This window comes from Poeciliopsis prolifica, unplaced genomic scaffold (assembly GCF_027474105.1).
Source record: "Poeciliopsis prolifica strain line A6 unplaced genomic scaffold, Auburn_PproV2 SCAFFOLD034, whole genome shotgun sequence".
Lineage (NCBI taxonomy): Eukaryota > Metazoa > Chordata > Actinopteri > Cyprinodontiformes > Poeciliidae > Poeciliopsis > Poeciliopsis prolifica.
The window spans coordinates 570278-594551 of record NW_026562409.1 but is presented as its reverse complement, the minus strand read 5'-3'; the positions used below and the strand labels follow the sequence as shown (position 1 = coordinate 594551).

The window sequence follows — 24274 nt, the reverse complement described above, 5'->3', positions numbered from 1 at the left end:
GGATCCAGGAGGCCAAGCGGAACCAGAACCTGCTGCAGAAACGGGAAAGAAACTAACTACACTTCCCACAATACCACTCTGCCTGCCAGAGCAACATTCTGTTTCCGCTCCACGTGCAAGGGGAGGGGCGGGAAAGTGTGTCATTGGGGCACGAGGCGCTCCGAGTCACGTGGTCCCGTTTTCTGCCGCGTGCGGCAGCAGCGTCCCGGAACATGATGACGATGGTGATGATGATGGGTTTGAAGCGCGAGCAGCACCAGAGACAGAACCAGAACCACGGCAGAACCGCACTCTTCCTGCGGAATTTCTGCTCCTAAGCTGCTCCCGCATGCGGCGGCAGGTGTGCGTGACTGGACCGCAGCTCGGCTTGACTGCCACCGACATGGACTCAAACAACAATAACTCAGGTAAATAACGTCTCTGGGTCGGGACCCTGGTCCACTACGGGGTTAGAGTCGGGCACGGCGCGCGTGCACGGTGTTGAATTGTTGAGGAGCCGATGCGTCGGCGCGTGCGTGATGGCTGGTGCGGGGCTCGCAGCGGAGCAGAGGAGGTCACTGCGGCTGCGCTGCGACGGGGTTCGGGTAAAAACGGCCAGAACTTAGCGGGAGTCCGGGCCAGTCAGTCCGGTTCTGCTCTAGGGAACACAGAGGGGCCGTGTTCCGGTCCGGTTTCGGTCCATTCCTCGCGCACATGTCGGCCAGTCTGTCACGAGGACCGTCACCGTGAATGCGCTCGTGCTTACGGGAAGAGGGTCAGGATGACACCTGGCAGGTCTTTCTGATGGACGGAGTGTGCGTGAGTGTGTGTGTGTGAGAGTGTGTGTGTGTGAGAGTGTGTATGTGTGTGTGTGAGAGAGTGTGTGTGAGAGTGTGTGTGTGTGAGAGTGTGTATGTGTGTGTGTGAGAGAGTGTGTGTGAGAGTGTGTGTGTGTGAGAGTGTGTATGTGTGTGTGTGAGAGAGTGTGTGTGAGAGTGTGTGTGTGTGAGAGTGTGTGTGTGTGTGAGAGTGTGTATGTGTGTGTGTGAGAGAGTGTGTGTGTGTGTGTGAGAGTGTGTGTGTGACAGTGTGTGTGTGAGAGAGTGTGTGTGAGAGTGTGTGAGAGTGTGTGTGAGAGTGTGAGTGTGTGTGTGTGTGAGAGAGTGTGTGTGTGTGAGAGTGTGAGTGTGTGTGTGTGTGTGTGAGAGAGTGTGTGTGTGACAGTGTGTGTGTGTGGGAGTGTGTGTGAGAGTGTGTGTGTGTGAGAGTGTGTGTATGTGTGAGTGTGTGTGTGTGAGTGTGTGTGTGTGACTGTGTGTGAGACTGTGTGTGTTAGACTGTGTGTGTGTGAGACTGTGTGTGTGAGACTGTGTGTGTGTGACAGTGTGTGTGAGAGAGAGAGTGTGTGTATGTGTGAGTGTGTGTGTGTGTGTGTGTGAGAGAGTGTGTGAGAGTGTGTGTGTGAGAGAGAGTGTGTGTGTGTGTGTGTGTATGTGTGAGTGTGTGTATGTGTGAGTGTGTGTGTGTGTGAGAGTGTGTGTGTGTTCACATGGAGCAGCGCAGTCAGCCATGTGCGCTTTGTTTTCACGGAGCAGCTCGGCCTCTGATTGGCTGCCGCAGGGTCTGAGCTCCTTCCATCACCCGCCCCTCCATCTGTAGCCCCGCCCCCTGGAGCAGCTTGCGATCAGCTGATCAGTAACCAGGTAGCAAATGAAACAGGTGCCACGTGTTGGTAAATGACCGGAAGCTGGAGTTTTTTTTTTTTTTTTTTTTGCAAAAACAGAACAAACATAAACAACATATAACACTCTTAATTACAAACAGATACATTTACAACAATAAAGGGCTTTATAGAACATAGAACAATTATTTTACAATATTAACATCCAATCGCTGCTCGAGGGTTTTATTTCCTTAGGGCATCTAAGATTTGAATGGCTTTGGCATTTGAGCTAATTTTTAAAGATTCTATATAAATATTAATAGAGGATAATAAAATCTTAAGGTTAGGTTTGTGCTCTGAATATTTGGAGGTATGAATATGATATTTACCGTTAATAATAAAAAGTTAACAACGTATAATAATTTTGTTTCAACAAGTTTACATTTGTCCATCCCAAACAGTTTATCCTTAGCTGTAAAAGTAATGTTTACATTTTTTTGATGAAAATAATTTGTCATATCTCTCCAGAATATTTTGGTGTAATTAAAATCCCAAAAAAAGATGAACAAGAGTTTCTTCATTATTTTTACAGAAAGTACACATAGGATCCAAATCCCATTTATATCTTTTTATCAAAAATGTTTTATTGGGATACACACTGAATTATTTTATAAGAAATTTATTTTATTTTATTATTTATTAAGTATTTTTTAGGGAGCAACCAAGTCCATTTCCAATTTATATTTTCAAAAATTCTGGACCAATAAAATACACAAGCTGGTGAAAAAACCATATCTCTTAATAGAATATTTCTTAACATTTTGTTGTTTGCTTTCTTACTTATAAAAGGACAATCATAGTCAATATAAATTGAATTTGAATCAAAATTTGGTATAGAGTTAGTTTGACGTGGAGGTAAAGATGATAAAAGCTTTAATGATCCACTAGGGATTGCGTCAAATACCACTGCATATTCCTTAGGAGTAACAGGAAATTGGAAAAGTTACATAAAGTCAGAATAAGACAATAAATGGCCGTCTGGATTTAGTGACTGGCTTACAAGAAATATTCCCTTATCAAACCATTTTTTATAGAATATTGTCTTATTTTTGTATTTAATGTCTTCATTATTCCATATATAATATTTATGAGGAGACAAATTGTGTTTGTACAAAAGTGTCCAGCTTAACAGCATTTGTTTATGAAACGTAGATAATTTTAAGGGTATTTTGGGAATACTGTACTTGCATCTAAGAAGAAAAGGTAAACCTCCAATTTTATTGAAGTTGTAAATTGAAATAGCATTCCATATAGAGATTTTTTAAATATTTCATTTTGAATGAATTATTTAAAGATATGAAGTCAAGGGCTTCAATTCCACCCTTTTCAACTTTATTTATTAAACTACTTTTCTTAATGAGATGACTTTTTTTTTCAATATGAAGTTAAAATTTATTTTATTAATGTTAGTAATGACTTGTTTTGGAACGTCAAGAGCAAGGGCTGGGTAAACGAGTCTAGATATTCCTTCAGCTTTGACCAATAATGAACGTCCTAAGAGAGAGATCTCGCTGTAGCCACAGATTAAATCTTTGTTAACCAGTTTAATGATAGGGTGAAAGTTTTCTGTTGATCTTATATTTTGATCTTTAATTATTGTGATTCCAAGATATTTAACTTTATCTTTTATAGGAATGTTGAAAAATGTGCCTTTTAATTGAGATTTAATGGAAAGTGTTTCACATTTATTTAGATTTAGAGTTAAACCGGAAGCTTCGGAAAATGAGTTGATAATTTCAATAGATTTTTTTATTTCGCACTTATTCTTTAAGAAAAGTGCAGTGTCATCAGCGAGTTGAGAGATTACAATATTTTTGTTTGCAACATTAATCCCTGTTTATTTTTTCTTTGATTTTGATAGAAAGAATTTGCATGGCCAGAATAAATAAGTATGGAGATACTGGACATCCTTGCCTGAGACCTCTTTTCAAATCAAATCTTTTAGAGCAGCCATGTGACAATTTTATAGACGCATTGCAATTCCTATGTAACATTTGACAGCTTTTAATGAAGATTTGTTCGTATCCAAATACCTCTAATGCCTTAAACAAAAATGTATGCTCCACTGTGTCAAAGGCTTTAAAAAAATCCAGAAATATATGAATTAAATCTGAATAATCTAGCAAATCCATTATAAGTCTAATATTGTTAGTTATATGTCTACCCGGAATGAATCCAGATTGAGTTTCATCAATCACTTCAAGAGTATTCTTAATTTTTGTAGCAATGCAACCTGCAATAATTTTATAATCATTTTGTAGTAATGTAATTGGTCGCCAATTATCTAGAAGAAGCTTGTCTTTTTGTGGTTTAGGAATCAGTGTAATTAGACCTTGGGTCATTGTAGGTGGAAGTGATCCAGAGTCCAAACTTTCAAGATAAACTTGAAGTAAAATGGCGACAATTGCTCTGAAAACTTTTTATAGAATTCTGCATTGAGACCATCTGTCCCTGGAGATTTATTTAATTTTAATTTATTGATAGACTTTTGAATATCTTCAAGAGTGATCAAAGAATCACAATGGTCTTTATTAATTTTACTGATTTGATGCATATTATTCATCGAGTTAATAAATTGTGTAATAGTTTCATCAGAACACCGTGACTGATACAACTCTTTGAAAAAAGTTTCACAATAAGAAGAGATTTGAACAGGATCTTCAGTTATACTGTTATTAATTTGAAGTTTCATAATACTATTAGACTTTTGGTGCTGTTTTTCTAACCTAAAAAAATAAGAAAAGTTTTTTTCTCCTTCTTCTAACCATTTCTGTCTCGACCTGACGTAGGCTCCTTTAGCTTTAGATGTGTAAATATTGTCCAGGTTCAACTGGAAATGGTTTAATCTAATCTTTTGTTCTTCAGATATATTTTCTGGCAGAACATTATTTAAAGAGATAATTAGGCCCGAGCAGCTAAGCGCTGCGAAGGCCTATTGTTTCTGTACTGTTTCTTATTAGGCCCGAGCAGCTAAGCGCTGCGAAGGCCTATTGTATCTGTACTGTTTATTATTAGGCCCGAGCAGCTAAGCGCTGCGAAGGCCTATTGTTTTCCTACTGTTTCTTATTATTATTATTCTCCCTCCAAATGAATTGGCTTTTTGGGGGCTTTATCATATTCAAAAACTCACCAAACTTGGCGGAGGCCTTAAGCCTGTTTCAAATTTACGTATTTTAAAGTCGTCGCAAAAATTCCACAAAATGGCTCAAATAGCGCCATAGAAATTTTCAAGGGACCCTTTGCTATTCACTTACTTCATCGTAGAGACATGAAATTTGGTACACTTGTAGAGCTCCCCAAGATGCTCAAAATTTACAATTAATGTCATAGTGCAAGTATCACAGGAAGTCAGCCATTTTGGATTGAATGTCAAATTTTCACCCCATTTTTGCCATTTACAGCCTTCGTATTTGATCGAACTCCTCCTAGGGATTTCCATTGATCGGCTTCAAACTCGGTCAGTCTGTTCATAAGGCATGTCCCATCTAAAGTTATCAAAACGGTGAGTTTTTGAGTATGCTGAAGGGGGATTTGCAGGGGTCAAAGTTCACCTACTCGCCATAAAAAAATAAACTGCTATATCTCCTACACAGAAATGCACAGAGGCACCAAAGTTACTGTGATTGATCATCATCGGCTGCCCTACAATACCCTATGGTCGAATGATGACATCACTTAGGCCACGACCCCTGAGAACAGGAAGTGTAATGTTTTACTGTGGACGGTCGCTATCTGACCCCTTTGACCTCATCAACATGAAACTGTGCCCAGACACAGAAAACATGTTGGTGTATTGAGGATTCCAACCCGACCAGCTTCGATGGAGCAGGTGGGTGTGGCGGCGTGGCGAAGTGACCTGTAACGCCATCGCCATACGTTTGGCTCTCAATTCCACATTTTTGGGCCCAGCTGCTCCAATTTCACAAAGATGGACCCTCATCTACTCCCGACAGGAATCCATCACAATATTTTCTGGGTGTGGCCTAATTTCTCTATAGCGCCCCCTAGAACACTTTAAATGATCAGCCCCAAGCCATGCTTTAACCTACAATTACGAAACTTTGTACGTGTGTACCTTGTCAGGACTTACAAAAAAGTCTCTTGGAGCCATTGTCTAAACCCCACAGGAAGTCAGCCATTTTGGATTGAAGTTTGGATTTTGACCCATTTTTGCCGTTTACAGCCTTCCTATTTGATCGAACTCCTCCTAGGGATTTTGATTGATCGGCTTCAAACTCCGTCAGTCTGTTCATAAGGCATGTCCCATCTAAAGTTATCAAAACGGTGAGTTTTTGAGAATGCTGAAGGGGGGTTAGCAGGGGTCAAAGTTCACCTACTCCCCATAAAAAATAAACTGCTATATCTCCTACACAGAAACTCACAGAGGCACCAAAGTTTCTGTGATTGATCATCATCGGGTGTCCTACAATACCCTATGGTCGAATGATGACATCACTTAGGCCACGCCCCATGAGAACAGGAAGTGTAATGTTTTACTGTGGACGGTCGCTATCTGACCCCTTTGACCTCATCAACATGAAACTGTGCCCATACACAGAAGACATGTTGGTGTATTGAGGATTCTAATCCCCACCAGCTACGATGGGGTAGGTGGGCGTGGCGGCGTGGCGAAGTGACCTCTAACGCCATCGCCATACGTTTGGCTCTCAATTCCACATTTTCGGGCCCAATTGCTCAAAACTCACAAGGATGGATCTTCATCCACTCCCCGACAGGAATCCATCACAATATTTGGTGGGCGTGGCCTAATTTCTCTATAGCGCCCCCTAGAAATCTTTAAATGATCAGCCCCAAGCCATGCTTTAACCTACAATTACGAAACGTTGTACACATGTACCTTGTCAGGACTTACAAAAAAGTCTCTTGGAGCCATGGTCTAAACCTCACAGGAAGTCGGCCATTTTAGATTGAAGTTCAAATTTTGACCCCATTTTTGGCGTTTATAAACCATTTCAGTAATTCGCCACTTGGGGTCAGTATTGCTCCACAAATGAAACAGCAGATAACAGGATGAAGAACAATATCAATATTTCGCCAGTAGGTGTCAGTGTTCCTCCACCAATCCACGGGCGGATGAGCGTGAAAACTTTGTGAGAGCGTTGCCGTGACATTTCTAAAAGGATATAAATGTCTCAGATAATTTTTGTTGAATTAAATCATGCAGTAAATGTAGCGTTTTCTTACTTCTTACAAACCATTTCAGTAATTCGCCACTCTGAGTAAGAATTACTCCAACAATGAAATAGAGTGCTTTAGAAACACAGCTGAAAATGATGAAAAATGACGAACTGTAGTACTTCGCCATGTGCATATGATCGGCTGTAAATTACACGTGGATCTTCCGACTGACGCCAAATTGGATACGTATGACCTTTGTTGACCTCTAAAGAGAACAACAGCATTGAAATATATTTTGGCTCCACTGCGCGTCCTACATTAATCCGCCAGCTATATTTCCTCGCTAAACCAATGAATCTGCACCACATTTTTTGCATCGTCAAGGAGCGCCTCCGAACGCATCAGTGCGTACCGACTGGTGGACGGGTGTGGAAACTGCGCAACAACTTCTGTGTTAGCACGTGGCCAGCGTTGATGGAAACTGAGCAACAGCTTCCGCGGTGCGGGCGGAGGAGCTGAAAAACTGCGTGAGAGCTTCTGTGGTGGCTGACGTGAGGCGACGGTTGCTAGTACCCCGCGGTGGCAATAGGCCGGAGCGGCGCTTGGCTGCGAGGGCCGTTCGAGGCTGCTTGCAGCTTTAATTATTATTATTATTTTTCTTCCCACCTCTTTGGGGGGCTTTTTGGGGGCCTTATCATATTGGAAAACTCACCAAACTTGGCGGAGGCCTTAAGCCTGTTTAAAAATTTTGATTTTTAAGGTCATCACAAAAATCCCACAAGAAATGGCTCAATAGCGCCACCTTGAAATTTTCAAAAGACCCTTTGCTATTCACTTACTTTATCCTAGAGACATGAAATTTGGTACACTTGTAGAGCTCCCCAGGACGCTCAAAATTTACAATTAATGTCATAGTGCAAGTATCACAGGAAGTCGGCCATTTTGGATTGAAGGTCCAATTTTGAGGCCATTTTTGCCGTTTACAGCCTTCGCATTTGATCGAACTCCTCCTAGGGATTTCCATTGATCGGCTTCAAATTCGGTCAGTCTGTTCATAAGGCATGTCCCATCTAAAGTTATCAAAACGGTGAGTTTTTGAGTATGCTGAAGGGGGGTTAGCAGGGGTCAAAGTTCACCTACTCGCCATAAAAAAATAAACTGCTATATCTCCTACACAGAAACTCACAAAGGCACCAAAGTTTCAGTGATTGATCATCATCGGGTGTCCTACAACATCCTATGGTCGAGTGATGACATCACTTAGGCCACGCCCCCTGAGAACAGGAAGTGTTATGTTTTACTGTGAACGGTCGCTATCTGACCCTTTTGACCTCATCAACATGAAACTGTGACCAGACACAGAAGACATGTTGGTGTATTGAGGATTCCAACCCCGACCAGCTTTGATGGAGCAGGTGGGCGTGGCGGCGTGGCGAAGTGACCTGTAACGCCATCGCCATACGTTTGGCTCTCAATTCCACATTTTCAGGCCCAGCTACTCCAAACTCACAAGGATGGTCCCTCATCTACTCCCCTACAGGAATCAATCACAATATTTGGTGGGCGTGGCCTAATTTCTCTATAGCGCCCCCTAGAAAATTTTAAATGATCAGCCCCAAGCCATGCTTTAACCTACAATTACGAAACTTTGTACACATTTGTATCATGTCAGGACTTAAAAGAAAGTCTCTTGGAGCCATGGTCTAAACCCCACAGGAAGTCGGCCATTTTGGATTGAAGTTCAGATTTTGACCCCATTATTGCCGTTTACAGCCTTCCTATTTGATCGAACTCCTCCTAGAGATTTCGATTGATCGGCTTCAAACTCGGTCAGTGTGCTCATAAGGCATGTCCCATCTAAAGTTATCAAAATGGTGAGTTTTTGTATGCTGAAGGGGGGTTAGCCGGGGTCAAAGTTCACCTACTCGCCGTAAAAAAAGAAACTGCTATATCTCCTACACAGAAACTCACAGAGGCACCAAAGTTTCTGGGATTGATCATCATCGGGTGTCCTACAATACCCTATGGTGGAATGATGACATCACTTAGGCCACGCCCCCTGAGAAAAGGAAGTGTCATGTTTTACTCTGAATGGTCGCTATCTGACCCCTTTGACCTCATCAACATGAAACTGTGCCCAGACACAGAAGACATGTTGGTGTGTTGAGGATTCCAACCCCGACCAGCTTCGATGGAGCAGCTGGGCGTGGCGGCGTGGCGAAGTGACCTGTAACGCCATCGCCATACGTTTGGCTCTCAATTCCACATTTTTGGGCACAGCTGCTCCAAACTCACAAGGATGGATCTTCATCCACTCCCCGACAGGAATCCATCACAATATTTGTAGGGTGTGGCCTAATTTATCTATAGCGCCCCCTAGAAAACTTTAAATGATCAGCCCAAGCCAAGCTTTAACCTACAATTACGAAACTTTGTACACGTGTGTACCATGTCAGGACTTAAAAAAAAGTCTCTTGGAGCCATGGTCTAAACCCCAGAGGAAGTCGGCCATTTTAGATTGAAGTTCAGATTTTGATCCCATTTTTGGCGTTTATAAACCATTTCAGTAATTCGCCACTTGGGGTCAGTATTGCTCCACAAATGAAACAGCAGATAAAAAGGATGAAGAACAATATCAGTATTTCGCCAGTAGGTGTCAGTGTTCCTCCACCAATGACAAACAGATCCACGGGCGGATGGGCGTGAAAACTTTGTGAGAGCGTTGCCATGAAATTTCTAAAAGGATAGAAATGTCTCAGATAATTTTTGTTGAATTAAATGATGCAGTAAATGTAGCGTTTTCTTACTTCTTACAAACCATTTCAGTAATTCGCACTCTGAGTAAGTATTACTCCAACAATGAAATAGAGTGCTTTAGAAACACAGCTGAAAAAAATGATGAAAAATGACGAACTGCAGTACTTCGCCATGTGCATATGATCGGCTGTAAATGACACGTGGATCATCCGACTGACGCCAAATTGGATACGTATGACCTTTGTTGACCTCTAAAGAGAACAACAGCATTGAAATATATTTTGACTCCACTGCGCGTCCTACATTAATCCGCCAGCTATATTTCCTCGCTAAACCAATGAATCTGCACCACATTTTTTGAATCGTCAAGGAGCGCCTCCGAACGCATCAGTGCGTACCGCCTGGTGGACGGGCGCGGAAACTGCGCAACAACTTCTGTGTTAGCACGTGGTCAGCGTTGATGGAAACTGAGCAACAGCTTCCGCGGTGCGGGCAGAGGAGCTGAAAACTGCGTGAGAGCTTCTGTGGTGGCTGGCGTGAGGCGGTGGTTGCTCGTACCCCGCGGTGGCAATAGGCCGGAGCGGCGCTTGGCTGCGAGGGCCGTTCGAGGCTGCTTGCAGCTTTAATTATTATTATTATTATTCTGCCCCCCTAAAGAGGGGCCTTTTTGGGGGCTTTATCATTTTCAAAAACTCACCAAACTTGGCGGACGCGTGAAGGGAGTTTCAAAATTTTGTATTTTAAGGTCATTGCAAAAATCCCATAAAAAATGGCTCAATAGCGCCACCTAGAAATTTTCAAAGGACCCTTTGCTATTCACTTACTTTATCCTAGAGACATGAAATTTGGTACACTTGTAGAGCTCCCCAAGATGCTCAAAATTTACAATTAATGTCATAGTGCAAGTATCACAGGAAGTCGGCCATTTTGGATTGAAGGTCCAATTTTGAGGCCATTTTTGCCATTTACAGCCTCCGTATTTGATCGAACTCCTCCTAGGGATTTCCATTGATCGGCTTCAAACTCGGTCAGTCTGTTCATAAGGCATGTCCCATCTAAAGTTATCAAAACGGTGAGTTTTTGAGTATGCTGAAGGGGGGTTAGCAGGGGTCAAAGTTCACCTACTCGCCATAAAAAAAATAAACTGCTATATCTCCTACACAGAAACTCACAGAGGCACCAAAGTTTCTGTGATTGATCATCATCGGGTGTTCTACAATACCCTATGGTTGAATGATGACATCACTTAGGCCACGCCCCATGAGAACAGGAAGTGTAATGTTTTACTGTGGACTGTCGCTATCTGACCCCTTTGACCTCATCAACATGAAACTGTGCCCAGACACAGAAGACATGTTGGTGTATTGAGGATTCTAATCCCGACCAGCTACGATGGAGTAGGTGGGCGTGGCGGCGTGGCGAAGTGACCTGTAACGCCATCGCCATACGTTTGGCTCTCAATTCCACATTTTCGGGCTCAACTGCTCCAAACTCACAAGGATGGATCCTCATCAACTCCCCGACAGGAATCCATCACAATATTTGGTGGGCGTGGCCTAATTTCTCTATAGCGCCCCCTAGAAAACTTTAAATGATCAGCCCCAAGCCATGCTTTAACCTACAATTACGAAAACTTTGTACACATGTGTATCATGTCAGGACTTACAAAAAAGTCTCTTGGAGCCATGGTCTAAACCCCACAGGAAGTCGGCCATTTTAGATTGAAGTTCAAATTTTGACCCCATTTTTTGCCATTTACAGCCTTGGTATTTGATCGAACTCCTCCTAGGGGTTTCGATTGATCGGCTTGAAACTCGGTCAGTCTGTTCATAAGGCATGTCCCATCTAAAGTTATCAAAACGGTGAGTTTTTGAGTATGCTGAAGGGGGGTTAGCAGGGGTCAAAGTTCACCTACTCGCCATAAAAAAAAATAAACTGCTATATCTCCTAAAAAGAAACTCACAGAGGCACCAAAGTTTCTGTGATTGATCATCATCGGGTGTCCTACAATATCCAATGGTCGAATGATGACATCACTTAGGCCACGCCCCATGAGAACAGGAAGTGTCATGTTTTACTGTGGAGGGTCGCTATCTGACCCCTTTGACCTCATCAACATGAAACTGTGCCCAGACACAGAAAACATGTTGGTGTATTGAGGATTCCAACCCCGACCAGCTTCGATGGAGCAGCTGGGCGTGGCAGCGTGGCGAAGTGACCTCTAACGCCATCGCCATACGTTTGGCTCTCAATTCCACATTTTGTGCGCAGCTGCTCCAAACTCACAAGGATGGATCTTCATCCACTCCCCGACAGGAATCCATCACAATATTTGTAGGGTGTGGCCTAATTTCTCTATAGCGCCCCCTAGAAAATTTTAAATGATCAGCCCCAAGCCATGCTTTAACCTACAATTACAAACTTTGTACACATGTGTACCATGTCAGGACTTACAAAAAAGTCTCTTGGAGCCATGGTCTAAACCCCACAGGAAGTCGGCCATTTTAGATTGAAGTTCAGATTTTGACCCCATTTTTGGCGTTTATAAATCATTTCAGTAATTCGCCACTTGGGGTCAGTATTGCTCCACAAATGAAACAGCAGATAATTCGCCACTTGGGGTTATTGCTATGAAACAGCTATATCAGTATTTCGCTAGTAGGTGTCAGTGTTCCTCCACCAATGACAAACAGATCCACGGGCGATGAGCGTGAAAACTTTGTGAGAGCGTTGCCGTGAGATTTCTAAAAGGATATAAATGTCTCTGATAATTTTTGTTGAATTAAATGATGCAGTAAATGTAGCGTTTTCTTACTTCTTACAAACCATTTCAGTAATTCGACACTCTGAGTAAGTATTACTCCAACAATGAAATAGAGTGCTTTAGAAACACAGCTGAAAATGATGAAAAATTACGAACTGTAGTACTTCGCCATGTGCATATGATCGGCTGTAAATGACATGTGGATCATCCGACTGACGCCAAATTGGATACGTATGACCTTTGTTGACCTCTAAAGAGAACAACAGCATTGAAATATATTTTGACTCCACTGCGCGTCCTACATTAATCCGCCAGCTATATTTCCTCGCTAAACCAATGAATCTGCACCACATTTTTTGCATCGTCAAGGAGCGCCTCCGAACGCATCAGTGCGTACCGCCTGGTGGACGGGCACGGAAACTGCACAACAACTTCTGTGTTAGCACGTGGCCAGCGTTGATGGAATCTGAGCAACAGCTTCCGCGGTGCGGGCGGAGGAGCTGAAAACTGCGTGAGAGCTTCTGTGGTGGCTGGCGTGAGGCGGCGGTTGCTCGTACCCCGCGGTGGCAATAGGCCGGAGCGGCGCTTGGCTGCGAGGGCCGTTCGAGGCTGCTTGCAGCTTTAATTTCTTTTATTATTTCTGATTCTATTTTCCTCTTTTTTTTTAGCAAATTCAGCTCCAGTTTTCATAAAAATTTTCTGAAGTTCATATGTGAGGAGTTCCCAGTTTTTACTAAATTCCTTCTGGCTACAAGCTGTATTCCAATACTTAATAATTGTTTGTTTAATATTTTCTTCTACTGTTTTATCTTCTAACAGTGACGAATTGAGTTTCCAGTAAGCTGTAATTTTATTTTTTTCCGTACTTATTTAATTTTGTTTTTTCAATCAAAATTAGCTTGTGATCTGATAAAGGAGCTGGTAGAATATCCGATCTAATTTCATCTGTTATTAAATCAGATATTAACCAAAAGTCAATTCTTGATTGAAAGGAGCCCGACTTGTTTTGCCATATAAATTCAATTTTTGAGCTATTTTTTTGTCTCCATACATCAATCAGGCCAAAGTTGATATAAAGTCTTTAAGAGCTGTGTTTGTATTTATATCAGCCTTTGGAGGAAATCTGTCTAATGAATCATCAAGAGTTGAATTGACGTCCCACCAATAATAATATTCATATTATGATACTTGTCACATAGATAATTCACCCCGTTACTTAATCTATCATAAAGTTGCGTATTTTCTGCTTTGGTATTATACCCATAGATAGAACCTAACAAAAAAAATATTCATTTATTGATACAGCTAATGAAACAAAATGTCCATATGTATCTAAGAGTGAGCATAAAACATCTCCATTGAAGTTGTTTCGTAATATTGCCACTCCTGCTGATTGAGTAGTGCCATGTGCCAGCCATAACTCGTCCCCCATTGACTTTTCCAGAATTTTGGTATCATTTGCAGTGGAATGAGTTTCTTGAATAAAACAGAAATCAGCTTTAAAATTTTTAAGATATAGGAAAGTTGCCTTTCTTTTAGTATTGTTTCTTAACCCTCGAGCATTAAGTGAAATAATTTTAAACATAAAATTGCTACTAAGAGTTGTAGCTACTAACCCTGAAAATTAAGTTGCAGGAAATCTTACAAACTCTCCCGTCCAAAAAAATAATGAATGGAGCCTTTATAATATTTTAGTGTCATTACTTAACTGTTAGCTCTTTGTTTCAAAATGTCTTCTAGACATTATCAGGAACAAGTTCTTTTCTTTTTCCATCCCTGTCAATGACAAAGGCTTTGGGGCCAATGTAGAAGGCTGTTTTCCCTTCTTCGCATGCTTTTTTCACCAGTGGCCACAGCATGTTTCTTCTTCCTGACGGTCCTCTGGAGAGAGGTCCCTCCTTAAAGCGCAGGTTGCTTGACTTCAGGAAAGATGACTGCTTAGCCGCCTTCCACCGTGTCCCTTAGTGTCTCATGGAGAACTGGATCATCACTTCTGAGGACGCCCTGTGCTTTTATTGCGACCCAGCCGATGTACGCTGTCGATGACGTCTGGCAGTTTTTCTGTGCATTCTGGCAAATGGAAATAACCTTTCTTGCGAACATCTTCCCTTTCTTCTTCAGTTAATCCTGAAAGACGCAAGGTCCATCTTCTTTTATAACGTGAAAGCTCGAGCAGCTCGCCGCCATCTTTCCACCTGCAGCACCTTTTTACCGAGTTCTCCACTCTCCTCACGGTTTCTGTCATCTTTTCTTTCATTTCGGCATGAATATAATCCACCGAATCTTTTAGCTCATTTATGCTGGCTTGAAGACCGTCCGCTCTCTCATTTATCGTCGACTTTAAAGCTGCTATAATGTTTTCAGCGAGGTCCTGGTCCTCCGCCGACTTGTGACTTTTAGTTGGTGTACTTTCTGTGCTCACGGATTTACGTTTACCACTAGCAGCCATTCTTTGAAGTCTTCGGAGTGTCTATTTGAACACAATATCTAGCAAAGGTCTCAAAATAAGTGTTTCCCTGTATTAAAGTAGCTATAAAGGCTCCTTATTAAAACATTCTTGGAAGAGCTTGTAAAGATCGACTACTCACGCCGCCATCTTGCCGGCTCCCTAGGAAGCTGGAGTTTTGTTGTTATCAGACCGGAAGTTGAATCCAGGTAGCATTATCACACACACACACACACACACACACTCACACACACACACACACACACACACACACTCACACACACACACACACACACACACACACACACACACACACACACACACACACACACACACACACACACACTCACACACACACACACACTCTTACTGATCCTGCTTCCTGGAGTTGAGAAGCATTGAAGGAAGATGTCTCCAGACTATGCTAACGCTGACTCCAGGATAATCTGGGTGAAGAGATGTGAAACGTGACAGGAAGCTGGCTCTCTCTCTGATCAGTGATTGATCAGTCCGGCTCGTTGACCTCTGGTGACCCTGTTGTGTTGCGTTTAATTCCAGAGGTTTGGATTGTTTTCCTTGCTTGGTGTTTTCAGATGACGTGAATCATTTGAAGCTGAATTTCTGAGTCAGTCCAAACAGAAACGTCTCACTCAGGGTGTCCAAAGATTGATGAGAACAGCTGAAAGTCTCTCTGTGATGCTGGAGTTTCAAACAAATGTTCTTCCTGAAAGGGTAAAGGTCAGGTGTAAGTGCTTCCTGTAAGGCCTCATATCCCTCCTCCCCTCAGGGTTATAATGCCAGAGATACGGACACATTGCAGCAGCATGTAGGGGAAAACAAAGATGCCCAAAGTGTGGAGGCGAGCATCACTATGATGAATGTAAAAATGGGAAGGTAACTGTGGAGGATAACACAGGGTGACTTATGGAGGACGAGGTCAGAAGAAAAGCATGGAAATCAAACTAGTTGAAGTCACTAATAATATAAGTTATACAGAAGCTAAAACAGTGAAGCTAAAAGATGTGATAAGGAAAATTCAGCCGAATCCAAAACCAGAAGAAAGACAGAGTGAAACTGAAACTGTTAACAGTTGAAAAGATTCTGCTGTTCATTGCTGATGCAATTCATTGTGCAGATCAAGTAAAGCACAAAACAGAAAAAAATCCAAATTACTGTGAAAGGACAGAGAAGCTTTTTGCTGTCAAGGACATAAATGAGACTAGAAGGACAGGAAGACAGAAACGGATCATCGTTCAGTGGAACGCTGGACGCCTTTTCGCTAAAGGACAAGAGTTTAAAGGATTTATTGGAGAATTTAAAGAAGATCCAGACATTATATGTATTCAGGAAAGTTGGCTGAAACCAAATCTTGATTTTGTTCTGAAATGATATGACAGCGTTAGAAGAGACAGAGGGAGGATCTGGGTTTATAACATTCATAAAACAGGGAATTCAGTTCAGACTGTTGGCTAAAGGAAGAGAGAATCTGTTGTTACTGACAGTTATTTGGACAGTAAACGGACAATTTAAAATAATCAACTTGTATAATCCATGTAAAAGACTTTCAATAGATTTAATGGAGCATCTTGGTGTTTATTTAGAGGGTAAAGTTATTTGGTGTGGGACTTTAATGGGCATAACTCGTTATGGAGCATCATCATGATCAAAATGGGGATTTAATAGAAGAAATAATGGAGGAGAAACTTTGCTCTGTATAAATGATGGAAGTGGAACCAGAATTAATTTTAGAGATAATACAGTCAACAATTGATTTAACATTAGTTTCAAATTCTATAGCAGGTGTTTGTTTATGGCAAGTGATCAATAAAACAACTGCAGGAAGTGGTCATTATCCTATTATGGCTGAAATAGAGAATTATTGTATAAAAGGGACAAAGATAGGCCTGCAGATTGGAAACATTTAGGAACAATAATGAAATGAAAAATGTTGAACCTGGATATGAACAGTAGTATTGATGATTTAAATTTTCTATATGTATCTTTGAAGCAGCTGATCAGCCTATGAGGAAGAAAGGGGGGAAGGTTAGTGGACAGCAAGTTATCAAGAAACGAAATAAAACTTTCAAAAAGAATCAACTTTCAGAATCTGAAAGAATACAAAAAAATTCAAGCAAATGTAAGGAATTCTTAAAAATGCAAAAAGAGATTATTGGAGGAGTTTTGTAGTTCAGGAGGGAGGGAGATATTTCTAAGGTGCAACAATTAAAAGGATGAATGTGATGAAAAGAGAGTCCAATATTAAATGAAGGAGAAATAACAGCAGTTACTGACAAAGAAAAGGCAAAAATGTTGCTAAATACTTTTGTTAAAATTTACAGTTCTTAAAAAAATCTGAGTAAAGAAAGAAAAACAGAAAAAGAAATTTAGAGAACAAGGATTTATTACACAAATGGGAGAAACAAATGATCCATTGAATATGTTGTTTACAATGACAGAACTGAATATTATAAGTTATCAGCTCCAGAAAAAGATCAATATGTGAAGTTATGGTTAGTGACTGAAGTGAATTTTCTAAAAATGCTGCATTACAAACGTATAACTGCATATGGGAGGAGGGGAAGGAAGCAGACATTATTCCGATCCAAAGCAGGGAAAATGAGTCAAAACCAGAAAGCTAACATCCAACTTATGTAAACTAATGCAGAGAACGATAAATGGAAGATGAATTGTCTTGTCAGAGCGGTTTCAGAGAGCAGCGATGGAGCAGTTCATGTTCAGAGCATGAAATCAGAAAGGCTGCAGTGAATAAGGAGAGTTGTGGCAGCATGTTAGGGGACAGCATTTATTGTTTCAAATTAAGGTAGAGAAAAAGATTAAAATGATGGCGTCTCAGTTTATTCAGGAGAAATGCTAGCTTTGCTTTTAGCAGCTCAATGGACATAAAACCATTCAAATCTACCATTTACTCAGATTCTGGCTCTTCTTTAGTCAGTTTGCAAAATAATCAGTCAGACAATAAACCAGATATATGAATTAAAATACAACAAACAGGTTACAGAACCAATACGATGGGGTTACCATGGGTTATCATGACGGGACGAAGGGGATGAAACGGCAGACAGACCCCGTCAGGTAAGGATAGATATTAATGTCAGATATTAATGTCAGATATTAATGTCAGATATTAATGTCAGATATTAATGTCGTGTTAATGTCAGATATTAACACAAGAGAGGTGGCAACAGATACAGGCAGAAGAAAAAGAAAGGAATGTTTTCTTTACTGTAACATCTCTTTCTTGGTGCATTGTGATTTTGTCCTTCCTGCATAAAGTTTGTTCCTAAATAAGAATTAAAATGTTTTATTGTTGTTGGTAAAAGTGATCTAATGTAAATGAATATTCTAACCAGAGAAACAGAAAAATCTCGGCAGGCTGAGGGAGGGCGGGATTTCCGGTCAATGTGACGTCACACTGACGGGTGGTGGGAGGGGGGCGGGGCTTCCCTCAGTCTCTTTGTTCGCCGTGTGTGGAGGAGGCACGTGGCCTGGAGGCGTGACCCGCCGGCAGGAAGAGGCGGAGCAGCTGCAGCAGCTGCAGCAGCTGCTGCCTCCAGACCTCCATTCTTCTTTAGCTTCATTTCCTCTCTGGCTGTCAGGGATCAAACCTCTCCGTTTACACGCTTCATAGCCTTTATTTACATGTCGCCTCTAAAATAAGAGGAAGGGACATTAAATTCCCTCACAGAGACACAAAAAACACCTAGAAATGCAGGAAATAGCCAGAAGGAGGCCGAACTCAAACCCAGAGGCAAAAGATTCAGAGGGATTAAAACGACAACAAAGAGAAAATAATTTTCCAAGCAAATGCTAAGCTAACCGAGAAAGACGCTAAGTTATCACAGAAAGATCCGAAAGTACCATATATATGCTAAGCTATCCTGCATCTATACTGAACTACCTTAAATGTGAGCTAGGATGCTAAGCTACTCCACAGATAGCTATGCTCCAATAGATGTATGCTAGGTTGTTAAATTAACCCAGAGATGGCAAGATAACCCAGATGGATGCTATGGTGCTAATTTAACCTATAGTGATGCTAAGATACCCTAAAGTAACACTACAATAAAGGGTAGTGTCCTTACTCCAGTTGCTTACTCTGGGACAGTAAGCAACTGTCCCAGAGTAATGCTAAGCTAATTCAGAGCGATGCTAAGCTAACCGAGACAGAAGATAACCTAACCCAGAGAAATGCTAAGCTAATCCAGAGGGATGCTAAACTTCATGTGGAGATGATGAAGCAGTCATTGAGACAGCAGAACGGTTCCCATGCGGCAGCTGCCTGCAGCATGGCTGCATCACCATGGCTGCATCACGTTTCTAGCAGCTCCGCCTGCTAGAAACGAACCATCCTTCCATCTTTCTTGCTGTTTTCTCTCTTCATTGCTTCCCTCATCGGGAAACAGACGGCGTGCTCCGGCTTTTATTTAGCGGCACCAGACTGAAGAGGGCTGGATTCACTCACATGCCACACTTTTCAGATTTAATTTGTTCAAAAAGTCTGACTTTCCTGAAAATATTTTGAAATTTGTGTTTGGACCAAGGTGTGAATACTTTGGGAAGTTGCCATGGAAACAGGCCGATGCTCACCTGCAGGCCTCTGTCCTCCGGCAGGGGGCGTCATCTCCTACGTGGGCTCCTGCGGAGGCTCCCCATCCGGGGCCAGTCCGGACTCCGGGGCCAGTCCGGACTCCGGGGCCAGTCCGGACTCCATGGACAGCGAGAACTCCGGCTTCACCTCCTCCTCTTCCTCGCTGCCGTCCTTCCTCAGCAGCGACGGCTCCTCCTCCTCGGCGGGCGGCTCTCCGCGGGGCCGGGACGACGCCTCTGACGCCACCAGGCCTCACAGAGCGTCGCCCAGCAAGTCCGTGGCCAGTTTGACCAGTAAGTGGTGAAGATGGATCCGTTTCCTGTTTCCTGTGAGGCAGTTAAACATCAGCAGCAATAATTTGGTTTATTTATCCTGAAAGAAAATGGAGGTTTATTTTCATTCATTTACAAACTAAATAGAAAGTTTACAAACAATTTAGTTTACAAATTGTTTGTAAACTAAATATCTATTATTCATTTAGTCAACAGTTTGCTGACTAAAAGTTTAGTTTGGAACAAAATATTTATTTTGCAGGTGAATATTTTGCATACTGACTAAATATTTGGTTTGGGGCTAAAAACTTAGTTTGCTCACTGAATATTTATTTTGGAACTGTGACATTTACAAATGAATTAATAATAAAAATCAACATCAATTCTCTCTCAGGCCAAATAACTGTTGGTTATTAAACATGTTTTATGTTGTTTTCAACTGAACTTGGATTACTTTGCAGCGTGAACCCAAAAACGGCCTCCATGTTTCTCAGGCAGGTTTTATTCTAATCCCATCTTCTGACCGAATTGATTTTTGTGACATAATTGATTCATTTAATCCGAAACAGGTTTTAGGAGAAAGAAAGGTTTTTCATAAAAAATGTTACAAACTTGGATTAATAAACACTGATGAGGTTAATTACATGGGGAATATCATTGATCCTCAGGATCCACATGTGAAAACAACAAATGCATTTTGATGCTCATATTGCTCCATAGGTCAGAAAATTGACCCGATTGAGTAAAACCAATGTGCTTTTTGGTTTCAGCTCATCAGAAGGACAATTGAAACCCAGACAGTGTTTTTGCTGCTGATGTTTGATTGGGTGATGCCACCCAGTGACGTCACCCAGTGATGTCACCCGGTGATGTCACTGGGTGGCGGCGCTGTGGCGAAGCTAACTGTCACGTGAAGCTGTCTGCGCTTCCTGACGGTCCAGTTTGTTCCAGAGCTGAACGGCATGGTGCTGCTCTGTAAGGTCTGTGGAGACGTGGCGTCCGGCTTCCACTACGGCGTTCACGCCTGCGAGGGATGCAAAGGCTTCTTTCGCCGCAGCATCCAGCAGAACATCCAGTACAAGAAGTGTGTGAAGAACGAGAGCTGCAGCATCATGAAGACCAACAGGAACCGCTGCCAGCAGTGCCGCTTCAGGAAGTGCCTCTCTGTGGGCATGAGCCGAGACGGTGAGTGGAGTCACAGACCACGGCGTTTCCCTCAAAAACAGTTATTGAGTGAAACGTCATTAAATATAGAATTAATGTGTCGCAATTAAATGATCTGATTCTCTTTTAAAAACTCTGTATAATTATTTTATGATTGCGTAAAGGATTTCATGTTCCTGCTCTGAATCGTGAATTAATTTGAACTGTTCACTTCAGCCGCTAAACTCAGTGGGCGGGACCAGGGGAAACCCTGATGCCTGATTGGCTACTTCAACAAATCAAGACAACTAATCAATTCATTAATTCTATATTTAATAAATGATTTTTGTATTTATTTTCATTTATTTTTAAAAATGATTTAATTTTTACAAGTTATTGTAGTTTGTCAAAGATACTTGGTAGATTGTGACACCTCACCTGTCCACCGGGGGAGCTGTCCAGGGTGTCTCCAGGCTCCGCCCCCTTCCTGCTCTCACCTTCCTCCTCTTCTTTCTGCAGCTGTGCGTTTCGGCCGCATCCCGAAGCGTGAGAAGCAGCGGATGCTGGCGGAGATGCGGAGCGCCATGAACAACATGGTGAACGACCAGCTGCAGAGCGACTTCCAGCTCGCCAGCCTGTCGTCTTCCTCCTCTTCCTCAACAGAGGGCGCCACCGGCCCCCAGCCGTGTCCTCCTCTTCCTCCACCTTCCTCGCCGCCCCCCAGCCCTGGGATCGACTCCACCATCAGCGCCATCGCCTGTGCGCACCGTGAAACCTTCCTGTATGCACACGACAAGCTGAGCGATCCGCAGCTTAGCCCCGCCCACCGCAACCATGCGGGGGCGGAGCTTTGTCCAAACCGCATTCGGAACGGTTTCAGCAAAAACAATAATAAGAAAAACACCAAGGACTGCTTCCTGCAACAGGGTCCCAACAACACCAGCAATCACTATGGCAACAAGGGGTGGAGTCAGCATTCCAGCAACGTGATTGAAGGAAAGAGTCATGTGACCCAGAGGCAGAGCTGTCCACCAAAAACTCGCTCTGGGATTGTTCTGGTAAGACCTGGGATGCTAGCGCCCATCGCTAACTGCTGCTGCTAGCTTCACCACTTTAAACTGTTGCTAGCTTAATCTCTACTAAGCTGCTAGCTTAACGGGATTGTTTCGTTCCCAGGCCTGTCCAATGAACTCGCAACCCCATGCAGACGTTTTAAAGACACCCCACGAGATCTGGGAGGACTTCTCGCTGTCATTCACGCCCGCTGTCAGGGAAGTAGTGGAGTTTGCCAAGAACATCCCAGGATTCAACGCTCTGACCCAGAACGACCAGGTCACCCTCCTGAAAGCAGGCACCTTCGAGGTAAACCGTGATGTCATCACAGACGTCAGGGTCATGATTTAAGAATTCATAAGTTTTTACTTCTACCTTCTGATTTTAAGTTAGCCTCACAAAAACAACTTGTCTTAGCTAAGGTTAGCCTGACTTGAATCTAAAGAGATTCTGTTCATCAATACATCATTGCAAAAAAGTCATATTTTTAAATGCAATATAAAATTAACTGCTAGCTTATATTAAATGCTAGCTATTACATTAGTACAGCAAAAACTGATTACATGAAACAAATTGTAATCAGCTAACATGTTAGCCTACATGAGCATCACATCAATCACAACTTAATATTAGCTGATTTACATTAGCTGTCAAAGTTAGCTACTGTTAGCCAAATCCATATTTATTTGACTTATTAACCAAGAGAGTTTAAGAGTCATTTAGTAAATAGACTCCTAATAATTATTTAAAGTTAGTGATTCTTGCCTAATTGAGGGAAACACTGAGAGAACATTTTTACATTTATTATACATTTTATGTTCTTGTTTTTCTAGATAAAATATAGAACCGTTTGTTTCTTCTCGCTCCAGGTGCTGATGGTGCGTTTCTCGTCACTGTTCAACATGAAGGAACAGACGGTGATGTTTGTCTCTGGCGCCACCTACTCTTTGGAGGAGCTCCATGCGATGGGGATGAACGAGCTGCTGGCAGCCATGTTTGACTTCAGTCAGAAGCTAGCTTCGCTGGCACTGAGCGCCGAAGAGCTAGGCCTGTTTACCGCCGTGGTGCTGGTGTCCGCAGGTGAGCGTCAACACGCCTGGTCACTTCCTGGACCCCAGGTGTCTCCCAACCAGCTAATAGCCGTCCTCCTTTTGCACTACTTTGATTTGCAATGAAAAAGCCCGCAGCATGGTGCTGCCATTGCCATGCAGTTGGTACCGCATCCTTAGGTTTTAAGTGACCATATTCCCAAACAAACTAGACTGAGATTGCTGCGCATCCAGCGGTGGCTACTACCTTTGATTGGGTGCTGTTTGTCATCCTGGCCAGTCACTGGAATTGCTAGCACTGGCTAATGACAGAGAGGCAACAAGCTATGAGCTAGCATGAGCTTTGGAGCATTCCTAAGCTAATGGATAGCCTTCTTCTTCTGCTGAATGTTTGCACTGTTAAGCTAGGCTAAGAATGACATTGGATGAACGAGGGTTAGCAGTCGCTAGTTTGTTAGCTTGTCTAAAGCTGGTTGCTAACTTATGGGTTCCGGTTGCTAGGTAACTGATGTCAGTGACCTAACTGCCGTCATTCCTTCACAGATCGGTCCGGCATCGAGAACCTGCCGTCTGTGGAGCATCTGCAGGAGAACCTGATCCGGACGCTTCGCCGTCTGGTCAACAAGACGGCCGGCGGCAGCGGTCCACCCACGATGGATTCGCCGCGCTTCACCAAGTTGCTGCTGCGGCTGCCCGATCTGCGGACGCTCAACAACATGCACTCAGAGAAGCTGCTGTCCTTCCGCATCGACCCCTGACACCTCACAGCACACCGGTGGAACAGATGCATGCGCCCGCCAAAATAAGGGTCTGCTCACCTGATCCAAACCATCATACATTCCCACTTCCTGTTGAGACCATCAGCAGCAGCATCGTCATCATCCCTGATGTCCTCCAGAGCAGCTGGATGCAAACAAAAATCCTCTTCCAAAACTCTCCTGCTCACAAAACATCTGCACCTGTCAGCAGGTCGGCTCATCCAGATGTTTAGGAGCGCCGCAGATCCAGACTTCCAGCACTTGGTGCTTCAGGTTCACCTCTTCCATTCGCTCTGAGGGATTAGCTCCGCCCCGTCGGCACCAGAGCAGCCAATGAGGAGAGGAGGCAGATCCGTGAACCAATGAGACGACGGGATGCTGAGACCTGTAATACCTGTAAATACTGAAAGATCCACATATACTTGAAGTGTTGCTGTTTGTTACTCGTCTGTGTGAAACGCTGAAGCCTCTGGATGAGCAGCAGAGGCACAAAGTGTTGATGCAGGGAATCTTCTCATGTCTATATTTTAATGTTTGGAAAACCATTGAACCAATTCCATAAATTCTCACTGAAGATGTTGA

At 42.7% G+C, this 24274-nt stretch overlaps 1 protein-coding gene across 2 annotated transcripts; it reads left to right on the top strand.

Moving 5' to 3' along the window:
• The first annotated feature begins 212 nt into the window (after positions 1 to 212).
• On the top strand, positions 213 to 24274 carry nr1d1 (nuclear receptor subfamily 1, group d, member 1). Of its 2 annotated transcripts, none has more exons than XM_055051844.1 (7): positions 213 to 407; positions 19441 to 19710; positions 20641 to 20874; positions 21352 to 21890; positions 22009 to 22194; positions 22755 to 22965; positions 23478 to 24274. In XM_055051844.1, the coding sequence occupies exons 1-7, from the start codon at positions 329 to 331 to the stop codon at positions 23690 to 23692; spliced, it is 1734 nt and encodes a 577-aa protein (XP_054907819.1). In that variant the 5' UTR covers positions 213 to 328; the 3' UTR covers positions 23693 to 24274. The 2 variants fall into 2 exon arrangements, with proteins under 2 accessions (XP_054907819.1, XP_054907821.1); XM_055051846.1 differs by having other exon boundaries at positions 342 to 407; positions 19371 to 19710.